Source organism: Anoplopoma fimbria, chromosome 10 (genome assembly GCF_027596085.1).
Source record: "Anoplopoma fimbria isolate UVic2021 breed Golden Eagle Sablefish chromosome 10, Afim_UVic_2022, whole genome shotgun sequence".
NCBI classification, from domain to species: Eukaryota; Metazoa; Chordata; class Actinopteri; order Perciformes; family Anoplopomatidae; genus Anoplopoma; species Anoplopoma fimbria.
The window spans coordinates 6,051,407-6,072,040 of NC_072458.1; the positions used below are offsets into that span (position 1 = coordinate 6,051,407).

Genomic DNA, 20,634 nt, shown 5'->3' on the forward strand with positions numbered 1-20,634 from the left:
GGTTCCCATCAGGGAGACTTGCACTTGTGGCAGAAAATCCAGCCCTGTAGCAAATGCTTTATCTGGATTCAATCAAATCCGCTTCTCCCAAGACATGCCCACAAAACTAGGAATACCATGCACTTTAAGTTTGATGATATTCAGATTGGTTTCTTTTAAAATTGCATATTAAATAAATCCCTTTTAAAATTTTAAAGAAGCAAAAGTTGATAAGATAACGCTTTTTCTTTATCCGTTTTGGCACTGCAGTTTGGCTCAACTCAGTGAGTACTTAACAGCATTATTTCATTCCGTGCCAAGAGACGTCAATCTACTTTATCACGAACACTCGTTTATCATTCTTATTTACCCCCCGATTTAGTCATCACCCATTCCCCATGTGTACTGTGGTCTGTGACACTGCTGACACCCACAAGAGCTGCCTCTTCTCTCCTGGCAGTCACTTTCACACTATTTCCCCCCTCAGACCCTTTATTTCTGATGCTGTGGTAAAACATGCTGCTTACTCAACATTCTGCTCAGGAGGAGCAAGAGGAGACGGTTCAAGGAAGAACATTTGTATTATTGATGTGTCAGCATCGCATAGGGCGATGCATGGCAAACATCCAAGCTCTTCTTAGGCCGAAGGGTCAACTGGCCAGCTGGCTCTGCTCGGAGACTCCATATTCAATGTTCTCACCTTCCACAGTGTACTTTAAGGACGGGGCCAAAAATTACAGTGTGCTTGCCTGTAATAATTTCGGAAAGCAGGTGTCCGAAACAGCAGGGTAAAGATGACTCATAACCGTTGCCATGGAAGTGCAGGAGCTGATGCTCCCGCCTGGGGACCCTCACTTCCTGTCACATCAGGCTCTGCTGTGTCCAGATTTCCTGTCCGCCTGAGAATTGAAGATTAGACGGCAAACAAGTTGTTCTGTTTTTCCGCCATGGAGCATACTCTGAAATTATTTCTCGCTATCGTGTCTTTATCAGAACCACAACTCAATGAATGCATTCAGGCCTTTTTTCCCTCAAGTGCGACACCTCAGAGTATATTTTTCATTCCACTCTTGCAAAGCCTCAATCCTCCCTCCTTTATTTTATCTAAGCAAGTCCCTGAGCATGTTTGGCAGCGCCTACATTGTTCTGAATCAGCGAGTCCTCTATAAGGGTTTTCATTGTTTTATTGATTGCTCCTAATCTCTGGTTGGAAACATCATGCTTTAACTGAGATTACCACACTGATCTTCCCCTGCAGCTCATTCTTTCCACATTGTATATTATCCTTTGGGTCAGCTAGTTTTGGACTGTTAACAATATGTTGAGTTCTTTGTTTGTCCTGAGGATAGATAATGCATGTATGTGCCTGTGTAGAAATGCACACCGGAGATCTCTCCAGCTGCTGCCTGGTAGCAAAGGGGTGGGTCTCCTCTGTCAGCACAGGCAGGAATGCTCTGCACACTCAGCGTTTTATACAGACATACAAACACAGCGAGGGAGAGAGTCTTACTATTAGCCTTATGTGAATCCAGTTCACGTGCTCACATGTCATTTTTCATACAACGGTTTTACTCGTACTTAACTCACTTGTGAAGTAAACCAGCAATAACTCAGGCCTTGTTTGTGGCTTCAGAAATGAAAACTGTGTCAAGCCACAAGCTGTATAAATGATTAGCAGGTCTTTCACAGGAAAGTTATTTTAAAACACATCTGTGCATAGTTTGATAAAAGGTTGTTGAGTTTGTAAAGCAGGCTGTTTGATTTAAAGATGAAGGCAAAGATTCATGCACATGTTTTGTAGGCCTGGGATGGAAACTTTTCTGTCGTCAGTTTATTTTAACTGTCCAGATCCTCCTCCTCTCAAACTTTTTGTGCCTTACGTTGTTTAAGATTTTCCTTGTTGCCTTTTAACATCTGTACACATGGAAAAAAGACTGTTTTCAACATGTGTTGCCTGCATAATAACAATGATGAAACCTAATTTCTTACACTTTTTGTTGCTTCACAGAAGAGGTCGACTATGCTAACTACGGCAGCAACACGATAACTCGTAAGAAGAAGGCAGTGGTCGCACTGCGCAATAATGACATCAACCGCAAGCGGCCACACATCCGCATCGGCATGCCGCAGGACTTCCGGCCCGTCTCCTCCATCATTGATGTGGACATCCTGCCTGAATCCCACCGCCGTGTTCGACTGTATCGCCACGGCTCGGACAAACCCCTGGGCTTTTACATCCGAGATGGAACCAGCGTTCGCGTGACCCCGCACGGGCTCGAGAAAGTCCCCGGCATCTTCATATCTCGGATGGTGCCTGGAGGGTTGGCTGAGAGCACCGGGCTGCTGGCGGTTAACGATGAGGTGCTGGAGGTTAACGGCATCGAAGTGACTGGGAAGTCCTTAGATCAGGTAACGGATATGATGATTGCCAACAGCCACAACCTGATTGTGACCGTCAAGCCGGTGAACCAGCGCAATAACGTGGTCCGCAGCAGCCGGATCTCTGGGAGTTCAGGCCAGTCGTCTGACAGCAGCGGATCGACGGGTTACCCGAGTTTGTCAGTGGCGTCCATGGGGGCGATGTCCTCTGGAGCACATGGTTACCAAGACGATCTGGAGAGTGACGAAGAGACAGATATTGTCATTGAGAGCAGCATCAAGCGGCCTTCTCAGAGGTCCAATGCTTCCCTGGCGTCCAGTGCGTCTCGCACACACCAGCAGACACCGACGACAGCTTCAGGCCCAGCGGCACCTCCAAGCCCGCCCACACGTCCTTCATCGGTGGTCTCCACTGCCTCCTTCCACTCCCAGCCGAGCCTCAACGGAGGATCCCACCACCACCACCACCACCATCACCACCACAGCAGCAGCCTCAGCTACCAGCTCCACAGAGACCTGAACCTTCAGCACAACCCGCACCAGCAGTCCCAGCACCGTCATCACCAAGTACAGCCTCCGCATCACAGCAGCAACCCGGCCCTCCGCCACAGCAACGGCAGCCTGCACAAAATCCTCAGCTCCCTGAAAACGGACCCACGACACAGCCTAGCACTGCCAAGGGGAGGGGTGGAGGAGGACGGCACCGTCATTACCCTATAATACTTATAAACACACACACACACACACACACACACACACACGGACAGAAACATCCCAACTGCTCAGAGACTTAAACTGGAAAACCAGGCCGGATAAATATGAGCTTGAGTATGTTCTGTCAGATACAAATTTTGTGACTTCTGTTTGTTTTTAAAGAGATCATTGATAATTGGAAGTTACAAGCCAGGAAACAAGGAAAATGTTTTGTATATATTTCCTGTATTTTTTAAAGTTGTCTTTGTCTTACATCAAAAGATTTGTACGTATGTATGTCATAAGCATCAGAACAAATAACTGTTTTTAGGCGAGTCCACTGTATCTTAGAATTCTGAATGTGCCTACAGCCTAATATCTTTTGTTAGTGACCACTTTTATTAAGATCCTTTTCATTCTTATTACTGGGACCAATTTGGGGTTGCTTTATGGATGTTTTTAAAGAGTAAATCTATATTTCTTATATTCTGATAAATGCTGTTTAGAGTATGATTTTTTTTAATAGTTCTTTTATGCATTGATGATTGTGATCAAATCCTTGTATCTGTTCCAATAAATTATTCTAAGTCTGCGAACTAGAAATGTGATATTTGGTTCAGCAGTTACATTTATGGATAATGGTTACATTTTTGAGGTGCAACAACTTCATAGCCATCAAAAATGCTATGGCTATATAGTTTTTTTACCATTAAAATTACAATTTTCTGTTAGTGTTTTAAGACTGAAAATAGTCAGTGAAATATAATTAAGGACTAAAAGAAGTTCTTAAGGATTTAACTTTACAGAAATGTAACACTGACAGCAGAAAGTTTGTGAGATTCAATTATTCTTGGATAAACCTCATCCCTAATATCACTTTTCACTTAGTTGCAGGTGCATAAATTCGCTATGATTTGATTTGTTTCATCAAACATTTGTAGCAAAGAAACGCTTTGTCTACTTAACATACAGTAGATGCAGGTTTAAAGTATTTACAAGGACAATGTGACATCCTGAGATATTTCCAGCTTTACAGGGTTTTAATGAAAACTACGGAACAACACACAACAAGTTTTGGTTTAAGCCCCTCATAAACTAAAGTCAGAGGCTTTTCTTCAGACTCACTGTTGACAGTCAACAAAGCAAATCATTATGGCAGAGGCTGACATCCCAAATTGTTCACCAACAGCTGCATCTGTATACCAGGAATGCATAACCACAAAACATGTCGTAAAGGGGTGTGACTCTGCTTATTCTGGAAATAACTGGTAGTGTTATAACCATTCTACAGTAAAAAAGTGTGAAGATTTTTTCGTTTCAGTGCCTACAACAAACTAGGCAAAACACTGATTATTGATAATATGACTATTCAAAGTTGCACTTTAGAGCACTTTTCATTGTCACTTTAACCTGCATCAAGTTCATACCTGCTGAAGGCAGTAGTCAGGTTTAGTAGGATGCATAAGTCAAGTTACATCACAAAATAATTTGCTCTGGACACCACATGGTGATGATGGACTATCTGAAGATTGACTTCCTTTTATCAGACACAGCCAGTCTTAATCATCATCCAAGCTATTCAACATGGACATCCAGCAGCTCTGTCCTTGGTCAGAGACCCGCCAGCAGCAGCAAGCGCCTTTCACCTCTCTGCTAATGAATGTTTGTCTGCTGCGTTTACTTAAGATGCCCCACTGCTCAAACATCTAATGGATCATTGACACCAACTGGTCCGCTTTCCACCAATCAGCAGCCGATTTGAGTGTATTGGTTGGTTACAAATCTTGAAAGTCACACAACAACACACACTTTCCTATCAGTGTCTTTAACATAAACTTTAAATCATGGGCAACATGCATATGAAGTATAAAAGTAAATAGCAGAAGACCTGCACATGCAGTAGGTCCCTCTAAAATGAAATAGTCGTAGCACTACTGACTAAAGGAAGAACTATGCTGTGGTCATATGTGACACAGATGGTCAGCAGGCAATTTGAGTTTCAAGTGTATAACGATTAAAGCTGACAAAGTCTTGTTAAAGATTACATTTAAAAATAACAAAAAATAAGGACATTCAAAACTTAATGTGCAAAAAATACTTAAATGGGATCATCTGACCATGTTCAAATATATTTTAGTTTAAGTGGGGAATCAATGCTGCATCTTCCCTCCAAATAAACAGATCAATTATATTTCACAATAAGTCAAATGTCTAAAGTTAAACTTTCTTTTAACCAATGTGATAGTTAATGTCTCTGCATAACAGTCCATTTCCATGCAGTATTTCTGGCTGCCATCTGCTGGCCGAGACTGCAACAACATAGCATAGTCTTGAAATGTACAATACAGACTATGAACATCCGTTTCACAAAAGACTGACATCTGCATTTTATAATTGATCTGACAATAATTTTGTCAGATCAGGGCTTTGCTTCAAACCATTTTTCTGAAAAACACATCCCAGCTGCAGATTTTTCTGTGAGTGTTGGTGATTATTGGTCTTTGTTTCATTTGCTTTAGGGTTTTGTGTTTGTATTTGTATTTGCTTTGACTTCAATAATACATTTACCAATATTTATCTGAAATTAGGACAAAGAGTGAAAGTTTGCTTCTGCATTTTCTTTTTTTTTTTTTTTTTTTGCGCTACACTGTTTTGACCCTTACGAGTCACCATCGACTGCACAACACACGTGATCCAGTCAGTTGACAGGGCAAAACACGGCAGTAGAGAGAGCAGAAAAGACGGGCGACATGGACCATCATCGGCTTGACAGGGTGGGCCTTCTGTCCCCCCTGGAGGAGTCCAGCGCTGAGATAAGCAGAGACAGCGGCATCGTCTCACAAAGTGCGAGCAGTCTGTCCATGGTGAGCGACATCCTCAGCAGCGGCACCGTGTCGCAGAGCCCCAGCTTTGGTGCAGCGGCCAACGTTATCTCCCAGAGCCCGAGCCTCAACGGGGCGGCGGAGCTTGGGACACCCGACCAGCAGTACCCGGAGGAGGACGAGGAGGTCCTGAGACAAGCCGCCCTCAGCTACTCCTCCTACATCAAGGCGACAGCTGGAGAAGAGGTATGTGCTCATGGCTTCTACACAAGAGAGACACCAGGTTTTGTAAACACAGTAGACACACAGGTTTTTGTGAACTGTATGTTAGCTGTGGACACACACACACACACACACACACACACACACACACACACACACACACACACACACACACACACACACACACATTACTGCAGTGGCTGTGGTTTCTACTGTATGTTAGTGTAGCACACACACACACACACACACACACACACACACACACACACACACACACACACACACACACACACACACACACATACTGCAGTGGTCATACTTGGCTGCTTCAGGTAACTATCAATGCAGTTATGAACCAGTAGCTGAGATGTGGAGACATGGCAGAGATGGGACAGAATCAGTGCCTCATTTTGTTGAATTACAGCCGTCACTGGTGTGTGGAACTGGTCTTAAAGTCACATAAGTCCAAAGCTGTCTCAGTTCATTTGGTGTATTTTCAGTAGCTGTGGTTTCTACATAGTTTTTTTTGTGTGTGCAGTTTCAGATTGTTCTTTTCATGATTTTTTCCTCCAGATACTGTGCTTGGACACAAGAGAGACACCAGGTTTTGTAAAGAACTGTATGTTAGTGTAGCACACACACACACACACACACACACACACACACACACACACACACACACACACACACACACACACACACACACACACACACATATATTACTGCAGTGGTCATACTTGGCTGCTTCAGGTAACTATCAATGCAGTTATGAACCAATAGCTGAGATGTGGAGACATGGCAGAGATGGGACAGAATCAGTGCCTCATTTTGTTGAATTACAGCCGTCACTGGTGTGTGGAACTGGTCTTAAAGTCACATAAGAACAAAGCTGTCTCAGTTCATTTGGTGTATTTTCAGTAGCTGTGGTTTCTACATAGTTTTTTTTTGTGTGTGCAGTTTCAGATTGTTCTTTTCATGATTTTTTCCTCCAGATACTGTGCTTGGACACAAGAGAGACACCAGGTTTTGTAAAGAACTGTATGTTAGTGTAGCACGCACACACACACACACACACACACACACACACACACACACACACACACACACACACACACACACACACATTACTGCAGTGGTCATACTTGGCTGCTTCAGGTAACTATCAATGCAGTTATGAACCAATAGCTGAGATGTGGAGACATGGCAGAGATGGGACAGAATCAGTGCCTCAAATAAGCGTGAGGTTAAGTCCTGAGTCAAAACTGTAAAGTCCCAAGTCAGGTCCAAGTTCTCAAGGTTGTATTCTCGACTCCTAAACTAGACAACAATAAGGGGGATTTAAAGGGGTTCTCCATAAAGTTCAGTTCTACTCAGGCCGTGAAAGTGACCATGATGATGTCATCGTGTTATCTGGCTCAGATGGATATTTTGCACGTTTCCTCCCTTTCTGGTTGTCTTTGCGTGTAAATGTGATAGTAAGTGGTGTCATATTTTCCTCCTGTTAACACTGTGTGATTGGGTGCTGTCAGGTTGATTTAAAGTACATCAGTTTTCAGGAAAAATGCAGATTTGATACACTGTCACAAATAGATGAATAAATAAATCGACATTTCTTTGTCAAGGACTTACAAGTCGAAAGTCCAAGTGAAGTCACGAGACATTTGATCCATGACTTAAGGCTGACTTACTTGAGTCCAAGTCATGTGACTTTCAAATAAAACTAATTAAGATGAACATAATTAAGGCGAACTGACGGTCAGTTGATATTAATGTCCTCACCAAAAAGGTAATCTGTCTTCAGCTTAAGGAGACAGTTGTCTCGTTTTTGTAGACGACCAAATTGCTGTCGCTCTTGAGTTGTCAATAACTGGAAATGCGTGATACCAAGAAATTTGCAAAGAAGGTGAAGCAAGCCAGCTGGTTTGAGGGAAGACAATGCCCCTGTGTTTTGGCCCTGTGGTCAATGAACACTCAATTCAGAGCATTTTGTTGAATTACAGCCGTCACTGGTGTGTGGAACTGGTCTTAAAGTCACATAAGTCCAAAGCTGTCTCAGTTCATTTGGTGTATTTTCAGTAGCTGTGGTTTCTGCATAGTTTTTTTGTGTGTGCAGTTTCAGATTGTTCTTTTCATGATTTTTCCTCCAGATACTGTGCTTGGACAAAAGCTTGGAAGAAATGCTGACGAGAGTAGATGAGTTTGTTGGAATGCTGGATATGGTAAGCCATTCAGGCTATGACACTGTTAAATCTTATGAATGCACCGTTAACTCTTTTTTATTTTATTTTTAGAATATGCATATTTGTCTCTCACATGCTTTTGTGTTTTTCCTCTAGATCCGTAATGATACTTCCCAGATAGTGAATGAAAACCTACCTCAAATCCAGCAGAAGTCGGATGAAATGAGACAAATATACAGAAGAATTGATAAGTTAGAGGTGAGTGATCCTTTTAATTTGCAAGATTGAATACTACGTCAATAATGAAACATAAATAATGCAACAAAAATATTGAATTGTTTTTTTGTAATGCACACTGGAACACAGATTCTGCAATGAATGAACCATGAAACCTATGATGTAATGTGATGTAAACAGGATTTGTGTGCAGTGTTTTAGTCATAATTGACTTAGCAAAATATCCTCTTCACAAGAGGAAACAGAGATATTATGAACAACATTATCATCATTAGCTGAGCCTTTTCTACTTCCAATAATGGAAGCAGGCGCATGTCCAAGAGTGCAGTATGTTTTCAAATCCTAATAATATTTCATACCCAATGAGTAACTAATGAGGATACAATCCAAAACATGATCATGATAGCTATTGTTTCCATAAGGAGTTGTATTTGTAACTTTTCCATTCATCATCTAAAGGGGTGTCTTTGTTACATTCACCAAAAAATGGTCACAAATGTTCCAGCAATGTAATATTTCTCAATTTATGTATTATTACTTTTATTATTGCTGCAGGCCTTTGTTAAGATGGTGGGGGCCAACGTCAACGCCATGGAGGAGCAGGTCACGCAGGCAGAGGGAGAACTAGGAACACTTCCGGGTGCTTTCAAGAAGATCCTCCGCACTATGAGTGTACCAGGCTTCTTAAACGTGAGAGAGTCTTCATGCAGTTTAAATAACCAGTGAATTATGGTGTGAAACAATGTTTTGTGCCACTGAGTTGAACAGAGACCCTTTTCGGATAAACATTTTAAATCCTACACTGAAGTTGGTGTAATTCTACTCCAGGCAGTGCTATTGGATAATTAGAAATTGTTTTTTTTCTCTTCACTGACAGAAACCGGCCAGCCCAAGAAGACCAGCACCACATCAGCGTCAAGAGATCCCCAGCGTGTTCCAGACGGACGACTATTTCACATCACAGTCAGAGCAGTGATGCGCTAAAGCATTTGACACATCACTTGGTTCTAACCTCAGAGGCCTGTTGGGTAAAACTGTAGAGACAACCTTTAACTGCCATCCATTGCAAGAGGATCTATTGATGCAGTGGCCTCAACAAAGCAATAGCAGCCTTTCTGAACAAGTCACTGGAAGCCAAGTGCGTGAAGGCTGCATTTTTGAGTGTCATTTTCCTGGCAGTAAGAACACTGAACTGTAGCAAAATGATTTTAAAAGTGCCTAAATGGGTCTTATCTCTGTGGGTTTTATTTTCACTGTTTGTGCAGTAAACAATGTCAGATGTTGGATTTATGACAAGTCAGGAGGACAAAGTCATCCCACTTGCCAATATGACACTGTTAACAAGCTACAATAGATGGCAATGTAAAGATCTTTAGATGTATTACTTAAATAATTAACCCAGCTTTTTTTTTTTTTATAAATCACATTTCTGTTCCTGGTGTTTGTAAAGACTTGCACGCTGTTGTGAATTAATCTGTATTTCATATGTCTCATCACTCTCCCCGAGCAATATGGATGTCATCCAGTTAAGCATATACTGTCTTCCATTTCAAAATATTTGCTTTATTGCTTTCCTGAGTTACTGGCGATAGATGACATTTGCCTCATTGATACGGGGCTACATATTTGATAGCACCTTTTTAATAAAAGCACACTATAGTTGAGTTATTAGTTGATAGATCTTGATGAAGTTTGGGCCGGGGGTCGAGATGTGATTGAGTTTTGTACCAATAACTGGAGGTTGCTTGGATCTCGTCCATGGGAGACAATACCTATGAGTTATTATTTGATTCTTTATTTGCCAAAATAGTTAGGAATAAGATGTTTCATTTACAGGTTGAATTTGGTACATGTTTTTTAATAACCAATAAAGACTCATTTGAGACAAGTTAAAATAGTTTGTTATTTTGAGCCCTGAGTTCAGTTTGTCAGGCAGGTTTGCCTTTCGTCTACATACAGATCCCGCCTCTATTTCTGTGATTGACGGCCCTAACATCCAACCATCCACACCAGGCTCACTGTGTTGCGATTGCAGGAGGTGGGACAAATCGGGGAGGAAGAGCTCCTTACAGACAAACTCGGGGCAAACATTTAACCGAGTCTTGGCCTTCATTGGTCAGCTGTAAGCGACGTCACAGGTTCGTCATAGCTCCGAGGAAGCGGGAACCCCGGCAGCCTCGATTGGATTTCTGTTCATGCTGGATCAGCAGTGGATTTAAAAAGTAAGCATAAACTTACAGACCCGGTAAAATACAGTTTAAGTAGACATTCCCGACAACACGTTGTAACTACATGGTTTTGTTTAGACGAGTGTAATGAAGGTGGAATAGACGGAATAGTAGATATGTGTGCTGTGGTTAGCAGTAAACCACCTGTAACGCGACGCTGCAGGCTGCTCGCCATGTTGAACAGCGGACACGGTTTGGGGCTCGTTTTCAGTTCAGTGGCTGTAGTAGCCAACACCCTAAAGCCACGGGCTATCTCGGTACTAAGTTACTTTTTGATGCACCTGAATCGGGTTTTATTTTATTTTTTATTATTTTAATTTACACCACGAGATGTTCTGACCAATTCATTGGTGTAATCTGATTTATCGTTGCAGCCGATGGAGAAGCACAACTTAATGAAGGTCAAACGCTTTTCCAGATATTAAATCGCAGGAAAGACGGTTCATATAAATTAAATAAATAAATCTTTAACTTACAGTACCAGTCAAAAGTTTGGACACACCTTCTCAATTCAACTACTTTGAAAGAATCTAAAATATAAAACGTATTCTGGTTTGTTGAGCATTTGTTTGTTTACCACATGATTCCATATGTGTTCCTTCATAGTTTGGATGTCTTCAATATCAATCTACAATGTAGAAAAAAGAAAGAAAGAAAGAAAAACCATTGAATGAGAAGGTGTGTCCAAACCTTTGACTGGTACTGTAACTTATACAGTTAGTAAGAGATTCTTAAAAACGAATCCATAAATATGTTTCTGGATTTGTTTTTAAACCAATATACAGTACCAGTCAAAAGTTTGGACACACCTTCTCATTTAATGGTTTTTCTTTATTTTTATTTTTTTTCTACATTGTAGATTAATATTGAAGACATCCAAACTATGAAGGAACACATATGGAATTATGTGGTAAACAAACAAATGCTCAACAAACCAGAATATGTTTTATATTTTAGATTCTTCAAAATAGTTGAATGAGAAGGTGTGTCCAAATTTTGACTGGTGCTGTACAGGGCAAACGACTTTTTGTTGAAGTTGTGGATGGTCTGAATAATTCTCAGGTCCGGGTACCACCTTCACCCATCACCTCTCTCCAAATCTCACAAAGTGTTCTCCATCATGGAACAAAGCATCTTAGTTCCTAATTTTCTGATGTCTGTATTCAACATTTGAAAGTAAATCAGACAGAATTGGTCTAAATGTAGGGTCACAAGAGACTCTGAGGTTTGGTGGATTCTCAATAACCTGCAGCAGAATAGATTTTTATGAAGCTTTCAATTATTATATATATTTTTTAATGAATGGATCCTATCAAATTCAGTCAAGACTTTAGTGTGAGCTTTTTCTCTATCATCAGCAAAGCTATGATTGTGTTACCACGATTCAAGGATAACTTTTCGTTATGCAACACGGGGTTGCACACAAAATACAGTTGTAGACCATTTGCTACACATTGAAAGCAATACAAACAAAACAAGACAGAAGTGCATTCTTGTACATTTTTTTTTACTCAGGAGGAATGCAAACAGCAGCAACAACTAGCCACGATGGAGCCCTGGCCCTATTATACAAAGGGTGTTCAACATACCCAGGATATAATTCCGTTATATCGCTTAACTAACCCCGTTTACTGTGATAATGCTAAGTGATCCCACAAAGGTAGTTATCAACTTGGTAAATCAACCAAGGTGTTTTCAATCTGGATATAAGCACGGCCACATAAAAGGGTTGTGTTTGTAGCAGGTGAACATATGTCAAAATGGACACGTCTACTGTCAGCAGAGTGACATATTTTACCAACTAAGGGACAGTTGGCAAAAAAAATCACACACTGTGAATGTGTTAATTAACAGGCTTATAATCTTACTGCCCCATCTAGAACAGACTATAATTACATGCCTACAAATATTATAATACTATTAGTCTAGCCCAAATTGAATGATAACATTATGAATGTAGTTTCGAACTTCCAATGTCTGTTTCACGCCCCTGGGGGTTCCAGCTGAAAGAATAAGGCAAAAAAAAAATCCCATACATGCCATAAGTATACATCTAAGCAACACATTAATAAAACGGATAACACCCATGTAATCATAGCCAGAGCTCATGATTGGGCAGTGACATTATAAGGCAAATAATTTGCACACTGTTTTATTACCAGCTGTCTTTTTTGCTTTTAGCTGTTTAAACTGTCTTGCTTTTAATCTGAATTATGATTTTAACTTCTTCGTATTTGTGTAACACTATCTAACGATCCACATACTGAGCTTTGATTGTTCGATAGGCGGTGCTTTTAAACGAGTTGATTTAAAAAAAAAATCTGCTACGGCGCAGGTTAGGTGTGCAGCATAAGTAACCATGGTGATCTACCCCGGTAAGAAGTGAACCCGCCGTCGTAGGACTGAAAATGCAGGGTTAAACCTTGAAGTTACCCCCCTTACACCAAATCCTTCATTGTAGTACAGGGTCTGGGTCAGACACAACAGTCACCACCTCCTGTTGCTGGGTTAACCTAAATGATCCTGCTACAGGACATTAGCCAGGAGCAGATTGGGTGGTGGGATAACTTTAGGTCCTACCTGGGTTATTTCATCTTGAATCTCTGCTCTTTTCTCTGCATTTTTTCGACGGTGGGCAGGAATCGTCTCAAATTCTGCTCCCAACAGATGAATCCAATCCCTACGCTTCCTTCCCTGATGTTGTGTGTCAACTTGAGTGAATAGTCTGCAGCCTACTGCAACTTTGACGAGACTCTTCTCTTTTACAGATCCAAAGCTTCACAGATGGCCTGCGAGAAAGAAATATGGCAAAAGATTGGAGAGGGCTTTGTCCAAGAATATTATAACCAGTTTGACAATACCAACAGGACAACTCTGGGTGACCTATATGTAAGTTTATTCATTGTCCATTTAATGATTGCCCGTTTTGATAAACTTCAGCATGAAGTGTAAACACTAACGAATCATATCTCATCACAGTTGACAACCACAGTTGAAGTTACTGATGTAAAAACAACATTCATGGTAGAAAAATAAATATAAATATTTGTGTTCATGTATTTGATGTAAATAAAGACCAGCACACTGCATTAGCTTGAAACCTCACTTGTGGACATGCTAATAAATTGCACGTCAGGGAGCCACAGTGTATGGACCTTTTTAATATATCTACATTGTTGTATTGATTTTGGTCACGTGCCTTCATCGTTTTTTGGATTAGAGGGAACCATGTACTTATGTTAACATGCTTTTTTTCTTAGAGTGCTGATGCCTGTTTGACGTGGGAAGGTTCAGTTTTCCCAGGGAAAGCAGCCATCTCTGGAAAATTAGCAGTAAGTTTTTCTCCTTACTCAGTTTGTATTTATCACAATTCACAACATTATTTTTGAAAAAGTACTACAGATTGGTAGTAACAGAAAAAAGGAGCAGAGCCATTCACTGGCAGCTTCCTGTTCAAGCTTGTGTGTGTGTGTGTGTGTGTGTGTGTGTGTGTGTCGCATACTTGTTTTATGGTAAATTATATTAATTAATGCTATTGTTTCCAATCCACAGAGTTTGCCATTTAAAACTATTAAGCACATTATCACAGAACAAGACTTCCAACCCACAGTAGATAGTTCTATCTTCATCATGGTGTTTGGACAGTTGAAGGTAAGCTGGAACATTTTAGCACAAAGCGGGTTGAAACTCAGTCTGGCTCTCTTTGCGTTACCTGGTTTCACTGAGCCTAACATTGACCGTACTGGATAACTGGTTCACTGGTTATCAACTGGCTCTGTTAACTTTGGGTTTTCCAATTGAGCTACAAGCTGTTTATGTGAAAGAATAGTTTTTTTCCCTATTATAACAAAGTCACCCTGTGTTATTCTGAGCTGCATTGATGGAGTAAGAGTTTAAAGCATCAACACTATCGAGATGAAAGAAACTTTGTGCAATTAAAATGTGAATATAATCCTCATAATGTACTTTTTGAGGTAAACTATCCCTCTGTTTGTTGGAAGGTGAATGATGAGGTTTTGATTAACCTGCTCTGGAGCAAGTTAACTGTGCAGCATAGGTCACCATGGTGATCTACCCCAGTTAAAAGTGAGCCAGCTTGGTGATACCAGAAGTTCAGCCCAAAATAGTGTTTACCTGCTAATCTTGCTTAGTGTTACAGGCTCCATATCCACAGAACCTGCAATGCATTTTCTGTTTTGAATCTTGACTAACCTGATGGGGTCTTTTTTATTCTTTCCATTTTGTTTCCCTTATGCCCGACTATTTATTATATGCACCTGCTCCATCTAATTGTTTTAAAAACATTTTTGTTGTCTTGATTCGAAAATAGAGCAACGTTTTTTTTTGTATAGGTCAAACAACTGTCTCCCTTAATAATCAAACTATCTTTGAATATTCTTTGTTTGGTAACAAAAAAGTTTTTTAATAAACCCTGTGTGATGTATGTATAATACATTTCTGCGTTAGCTTACATCGCAATTGTGCTAACAGATACTTTTTCTGCAACAGGTAGATGAAGATCCACCAATGGCCTTTCATCAAGTGTTTATGCTGAAGTACCAGCAAAACACATGGGTCTGCACAAATGATATATTCCGGTTGGGGATACACAATTTAGCAGCGTAGCGATCTGATTTTATTGGTTAATACACATTGAGATCGGGCATATAATTCAACTGTCATTGAAAATAAAAGGAATTATATGCAGTAGTTCCTCCATGTTTACAAAACATCTATAAGCGTGATAATTGTATTAAACATATCAAATTGCATTCCTGTCCAATAAAATAATTTCAGTCTAAACTTCTGACTGTAATTTCTTGTTTTACTCACATTGCACATGACAAAGACTGCAGTATGATGAGTGAAATTGAAAGTTAAGTGAGTGGGTTCCAGCAGAGGCTATAATAGTCATTTGGGGGACTTCTGTCATTTGACTATGGAGATGATGAGGTTTTGTAACGTAGCAGGCCTTGTTTGTGAGCACTAGAGGCGCTGCAGCCCCTCTGTGTGACCGCTGGTTTAAAGGGTTTAACCAACGAAGCTACAGCTGCGATCACACTCACGCACAGTGACATGAGGCGGACTACAGTCTGGAAGAAGCGGATTCAATTCTCCGAATGACACCCGCGGGTGAAAAGGATTTCTCCTAAGGAAATGGATGTGATGAATATAGATCTGCGACCTGATGGCCTACAAGAGACGGTGAGCATTTTCACTCCACCACCGCTGACATTGTGAATTGTATCTAGGGTATCTAAAGTCCTAACTAATTTAAAGTAACATGAGTTATACATGATTACAGGTTAATGACAAACACCTGAACTGTTTCATAATTGGCCTGGTCTCCTCATGTAACATACAAGGTTAGGCTACACTGGCTTAACTGTCTGTGACGACGTTGGGGGTTGTAGCTGGGAAAATAGAGTTAAATTGTGTCAAGCAGTTGAAAGAAAGTGACGAAATAATTTCTATCATTTATAATTACTTCTATTATTAATTAAAGAAGAACTTGTATTCGGCGTGGCCTTTGTTGTGGGTGTTGTTACAGTTAGTGCGCATGCGCAGTGGGTCATTCTAATATAAGGGGAAACGCACCATAATGTCAGGTTAAAATATGTTGACTTTCTCTGTGTAGAATGGCTTCAAAGGTAAGGACCCAGACTGCCGGAATGGTTCAGAGAAGGAGGAGGAGCCTCTGCTCCGGGAGAACCCCAGACGGTTTGTGGTCTTCCCCATCCAGTACCCCGACATCTGGAAGATGTACAAGCAGGCACAAGCCTCTTTCTGGACGGTGGAGGAGGTGGGTACCGGTTTTTAGTAAATATTGTAATTTTTAGGGTTTACCCAGTTGATTAAATGGAAAGTTTTATTACCCAAATGTATTTTGATGAAAAGAAAACACAAACTTAACAATTTCATACTATTTGAAGTCAAATAGATACTAATGAAGTAACGACAAATAAAAAATCTCAAAATTTAAGATAGTACTACTTTTTTCTTCTCAAGATGATTCCCACAAAAGTGTTGTTTTTAGTTTTTTTGTAGGGCATATATATTATATATATATATATATATATATATATTATATATATATATATATATATATATATTTATATATATATATATTAAGCTGCTGCCCTACACAAAAAACTAAGAAACTGTCATCCACCTCAGCCTGTTATCACTGAAACAACATGAACAATCTATGAGACAGACAGGTGCACTGTTGACGTTGATGTTGTCTTTAAGGTTGATCTATCCAAAGACTTGCCACACTGGGAACGTTTGAAACCTGAGGAGAAACACTTCATCTCCCACATCCTAGCCTTCTTTGCTGCAAGTGATGGTATCGTCAATGAGAACCTGGTGAGGGATTTCACTCAGATGTAACAGATGTTTTGTAGATTGTATGCCAGTGAAAGAGGTGGAATATTTCATAATCAACCTACCACAAGCACTTAACGGTTTTTTTGTACTTTTACTGTTTCTGTCTCATCTGACAGGTGCAGAGGTTCTGCCAGGAGGTGCAGGTGCCTGAAGCTCGCTCGTTCTACAGCTTCCAGATCCTCATAGAGACTATTCATTCAGAGATGTACAGCCTGCTCATCAACACTTATATCAGGGAACTGAAAGAGAGGTTAGTTTTTCTTCCCTCTTTGGTCAAGTCTTCAATTCTGATGCTCAGTGGCAAGGGTTAGATTGTAAAGATTACGTCCCTCAGTGCCTTTGGAGCAAGTGCATAACCATACTCCGATAAGTTCTCCCTATACAACTTATTTGATGAAGGTTTAAAACAACCTCATCACAGGCTAAGTGTACTTTTTCTGATGCATTCCCAGCTGCAGCATCTTTGATGTACCTACAGACTAGGAAGGAAACTATTTGTATGGCCTCTGAATCAACAGGCTATTCACAAAAAGTATTTAGACTCCATGTTTTATTGTTTTAATAATATGGATTTTATTTTACATGTTCAAATTTGATTTACTGTTGGGTTGTTATAAAACGAAGAGGCAAGACATTACATTACATTACAGTCATTTAGCAGACGCGTTTATCCAAAGCTACGTACAATAAGTGTAGTAAGAGAGTCAGTACATTTCCTAGTTTGGCAACTGTATTTGTTATGTTGCTGCCATATATCTAGAGCTAAAGAAGGTCATTTTGTATTAATTGTGTGTTTCAGGGACTACTTATTTAATGCCATTCAGACGATGCCTTGTGTGAAACGGAAAGCAGACTGGGCCCTCCAGTGGATAAATGACAACAAATCCACATTTGGTGAGGAAGATTGTAGCAACTACTATAAATGAAAAACCCTTTAGGAGGCGAAGTAGGCACCTAATTGTGTGGAGCGTTCAAACAATCCATACCAAGTCAAGATGCTTTTTATGCCATTTCTTAAAACAAAAGGAATTACAAGCAGTAACTGTACTGGAATAACTAAAGGAGGACCTGACGGTCAACCGTACCAATTACTGGAAGTGATAGTAAACAAAAGAAAATGTGTATAGATACAGACATACAACATTCAAAACTATTTTAAATCACATAATAATGAGAAACTCTCGCTCAGAGGAGCCTTCCATTATGTTCTTAATAATAGTTTCGACACTTTTAACCCTCAGGGGAGCGAATTGTGGCTTTTGCGGCAGTGGAGGGCATCTTCTTCTCTGGCTCATTCGCTGCTATCTATTGGCTCAAGAAGAGAGGATTAATGCCTGGCCTTACCTACTCCAACGAGCTGATTAGCAGGGATGAGGTGAGATGAATTCACAAACAAAAAAAACACGTAGTTTAATCTGTCAAAAGGACCACCAACGTTGACTGCAGCTTTAATACATTACAGTGGCGTGCAAAACGGGGAAGAAGACTTTTGAGATTAGATCTCAGGCTACATATAAGAAATCAGAGCAAGTTCATGGGTGAAATTCAAGTTATCCATGACATCCTGCAGCACATTAATACACCATATCAATCTTGAAGGTCATTGCTCTTGCATAACACTGAGGTAGCTCTTATGTTGGGACAATTTTGTTTGTTAGAGGTTAGGCTATGATGTATTATACATACATCGCACAGGGTTTATTAGTCATTTCAGGCCATTAAACTAAGTCTGAGGTTATTGTTTTATGTTTAAGTCTTCATTTTCCACTCATTGGATGTGACACCAGACTTGTTAACCTTCCATTTAAACTTTGCTGTTTATAAATGGTCAGAGTAGCTATGGTGCTTTATGGTCAGTTTGGGTAGTAAACATGGTCACATTTTGCATATCATCACAGTACAGGCACTGATCGATCCTCTCTGTTTTTATCAAATATGACATGTATGTTGATGTGTTTTCTAGGGCCTGCACTGTAACTTTGCCTGCCTGCTGTACAGCTACCTGGTGAAGAAACCATCAGAGGATCGGGTGAAGGACATCATCACCAAAGCTGTTAGCATTGAGCAGGTCAGCTAATGTTTGAGGAAATAGGATTAACTCTACACATTATACATTTTGAATCGGAATATCTCTGCTGTGTTATTTTTAGTTCACCTTGTTTAAATCCACTCACATTGCCATACACCAAAATCTTGATAACGTACACCAGTTCTGTTAATACATAAACATGTCATGTTCGTTGTTGCAGGAGTTTCTGACAGAGGCCTTGCCAGTGGATCTCATCGGAATCAACTGTTGTCTGATGAAGCAGTACATCGAGTTTGTGGCCGACCGGCTTCTCGCTGACCTCGGACTGGCAAAGGTTATTATCTTATAATAGAAATAATGAAAGCCCAATGGTCATTACTCATCGAAACCCCTTTATACTGCGGTAGCTGTTATGTTAAAGCACACGACCCCTGGGTTGAGAAGAATTGAAGTCCCACTATAAAAGATACAGCTTTGAAAAAATGACCACAATGACAAATGCTTTACTTTATTCTTGGTGAAAGAAATGCAAGACGTGTAATTAATTATATTTTTTGTTTGCCGTTTGTAATAGTGTGAAATTTAAGTAACCTTTATTTCTCTTCTTTATTCAAAAGGTATACCACGCTGAAAATCCATTTGACTTCATGGAGTCCATTTCACTAGAGGGGAAAACCAACTTCTTTGAGAAAAGAGTGGGAGAGTATCAGAGATTTGGGGTGATGTCAAGCATGACGGACTGTGAATTCACTCTGGATGCAGACTTCTGAAATGGATATGGAATTCTGTTACGCAATATTTATATATATATATTTTTACTTTAAGCAGGTATTGACGAAAAAACAGCCAAGTCTCTTTTCAATACTATCACAATATTACAATGGACAAATGAATGGTCGACAGGTTAAAGCTTTTAAAAGGGATTGAGAATTACGCCTGGAGTTACTAGCAGCCAATGTAGTTTGCAAAGTGACACGGAGCGAACAAATGGATCCTTCAAGCCCTCTTCATGGCTGGGTTTTTTTACATTTACAAGGGAGACGCATAGGTTTTTGTTCAACATAAATATCTTGATTCTTCTGTACTTTACTGGAAATTTGAAGATGGTTAAAGTGGCAATCTCGAATACTTTTATTTAAATGAGTGTCCTAGAGCTTCATTGTATTGTGTACACACACACAAAATGGAAGTATGCACACAATTTACGACTCCATACTCTCCATGGTTTTCTCAAATACAACTTTTACATCAACTGGTACTGAAGTCTTAAGGATTTAAGGCCACTTTAACATCTAGGATACAATATATTTCTGACTGCAGTTCTGGCAGCTGGATCCCAATTGTAGTTTTTAGCATTTTGTCATGTTTTATTTACAATAAAAATGTCTTTATCGTGATTTAATAGCATTTGTGATGATTTATCGGCTCCTGCAGACAGCCACGTTCATTCAGCAGCTTCTCCTCATAAACGTGGA

At 40.1% G+C, this 20,634-nt stretch overlaps 4 protein-coding genes across 5 annotated transcripts in view; all 4 read left to right on the top strand.

Moving 5' to 3' along the window:
• Window positions 1-3,639, top strand: part of pard6gb (par-6 family cell polarity regulator gamma b) — a 29,917-nt gene extending 26,278 nt beyond the window's left edge. Inside the window, exon 3 of one of the 2 annotated variants that reach the window (XM_054606174.1) lies at window positions 1,991-3,639. In XM_054606174.1, coding sequence (XP_054462149.1) covers window positions 1,991-3,078 — 1,088 coding nt within the window. In that variant the 3' untranslated portion in view covers window positions 3,079-3,639. Of the gene's footprint in view, window positions 1-1,987 lie in introns of both variants that reach the window. The other variant, XM_054606173.1, reaches the window with a different exon arrangement.
• A 2,136-nt stretch (window positions 3,640-5,775) lies between these two features.
• On the top strand, window positions 5,776-10,395 carry bloc1s4 (biogenesis of lysosomal organelles complex-1, subunit 4, cappuccino). The gene is made up of 5 exons (XM_054605440.1): window positions 5,776-6,119; window positions 8,243-8,314; window positions 8,432-8,533; window positions 9,068-9,202; window positions 9,390-10,395. Exons 1-5 carry the CDS (start codon window positions 5,802-5,804, stop codon window positions 9,486-9,488), a joined length of 726 nt encoding a protein of 241 aa, XP_054461415.1. The 5' UTR covers window positions 5,776-5,801; the 3' UTR covers window positions 9,489-10,395.
• Window positions 10,396-10,638: 243 nt separating this feature from the next.
• LOC129096796 (nuclear transport factor 2-like) lies at window positions 10,639-15,531 on the top strand. The gene is made up of 5 exons (XM_054605441.1): window positions 10,639-10,734; window positions 13,509-13,629; window positions 14,001-14,072; window positions 14,293-14,391; window positions 15,250-15,531. Exons 2-5 carry the CDS (start codon window positions 13,525-13,527, stop codon window positions 15,364-15,366), a joined length of 393 nt encoding a protein of 130 aa, XP_054461416.1. The 5' UTR covers window positions 10,639-10,734; window positions 13,509-13,524; the 3' UTR covers window positions 15,367-15,531.
• A 219-nt stretch (window positions 15,532-15,750) lies between these two features.
• On the top strand, window positions 15,751-20,520 carry rrm2b (ribonucleotide reductase M2 b). The gene is made up of 9 exons (XM_054605439.1): window positions 15,751-15,945; window positions 16,379-16,543; window positions 16,993-17,109; window positions 17,247-17,380; window positions 17,930-18,024; window positions 18,372-18,505; window positions 19,094-19,198; window positions 19,380-19,493; window positions 19,777-20,520. The coding sequence occupies exons 1-9, from the start codon at window positions 15,898-15,900 to the stop codon at window positions 19,927-19,929; spliced, it is 1,065 nt and encodes a 354-aa protein (XP_054461414.1). The 5' UTR covers window positions 15,751-15,897; the 3' UTR covers window positions 19,930-20,520.
• The last annotated feature ends 114 nt before the right edge of the window (window positions 20,521-20,634 follow it).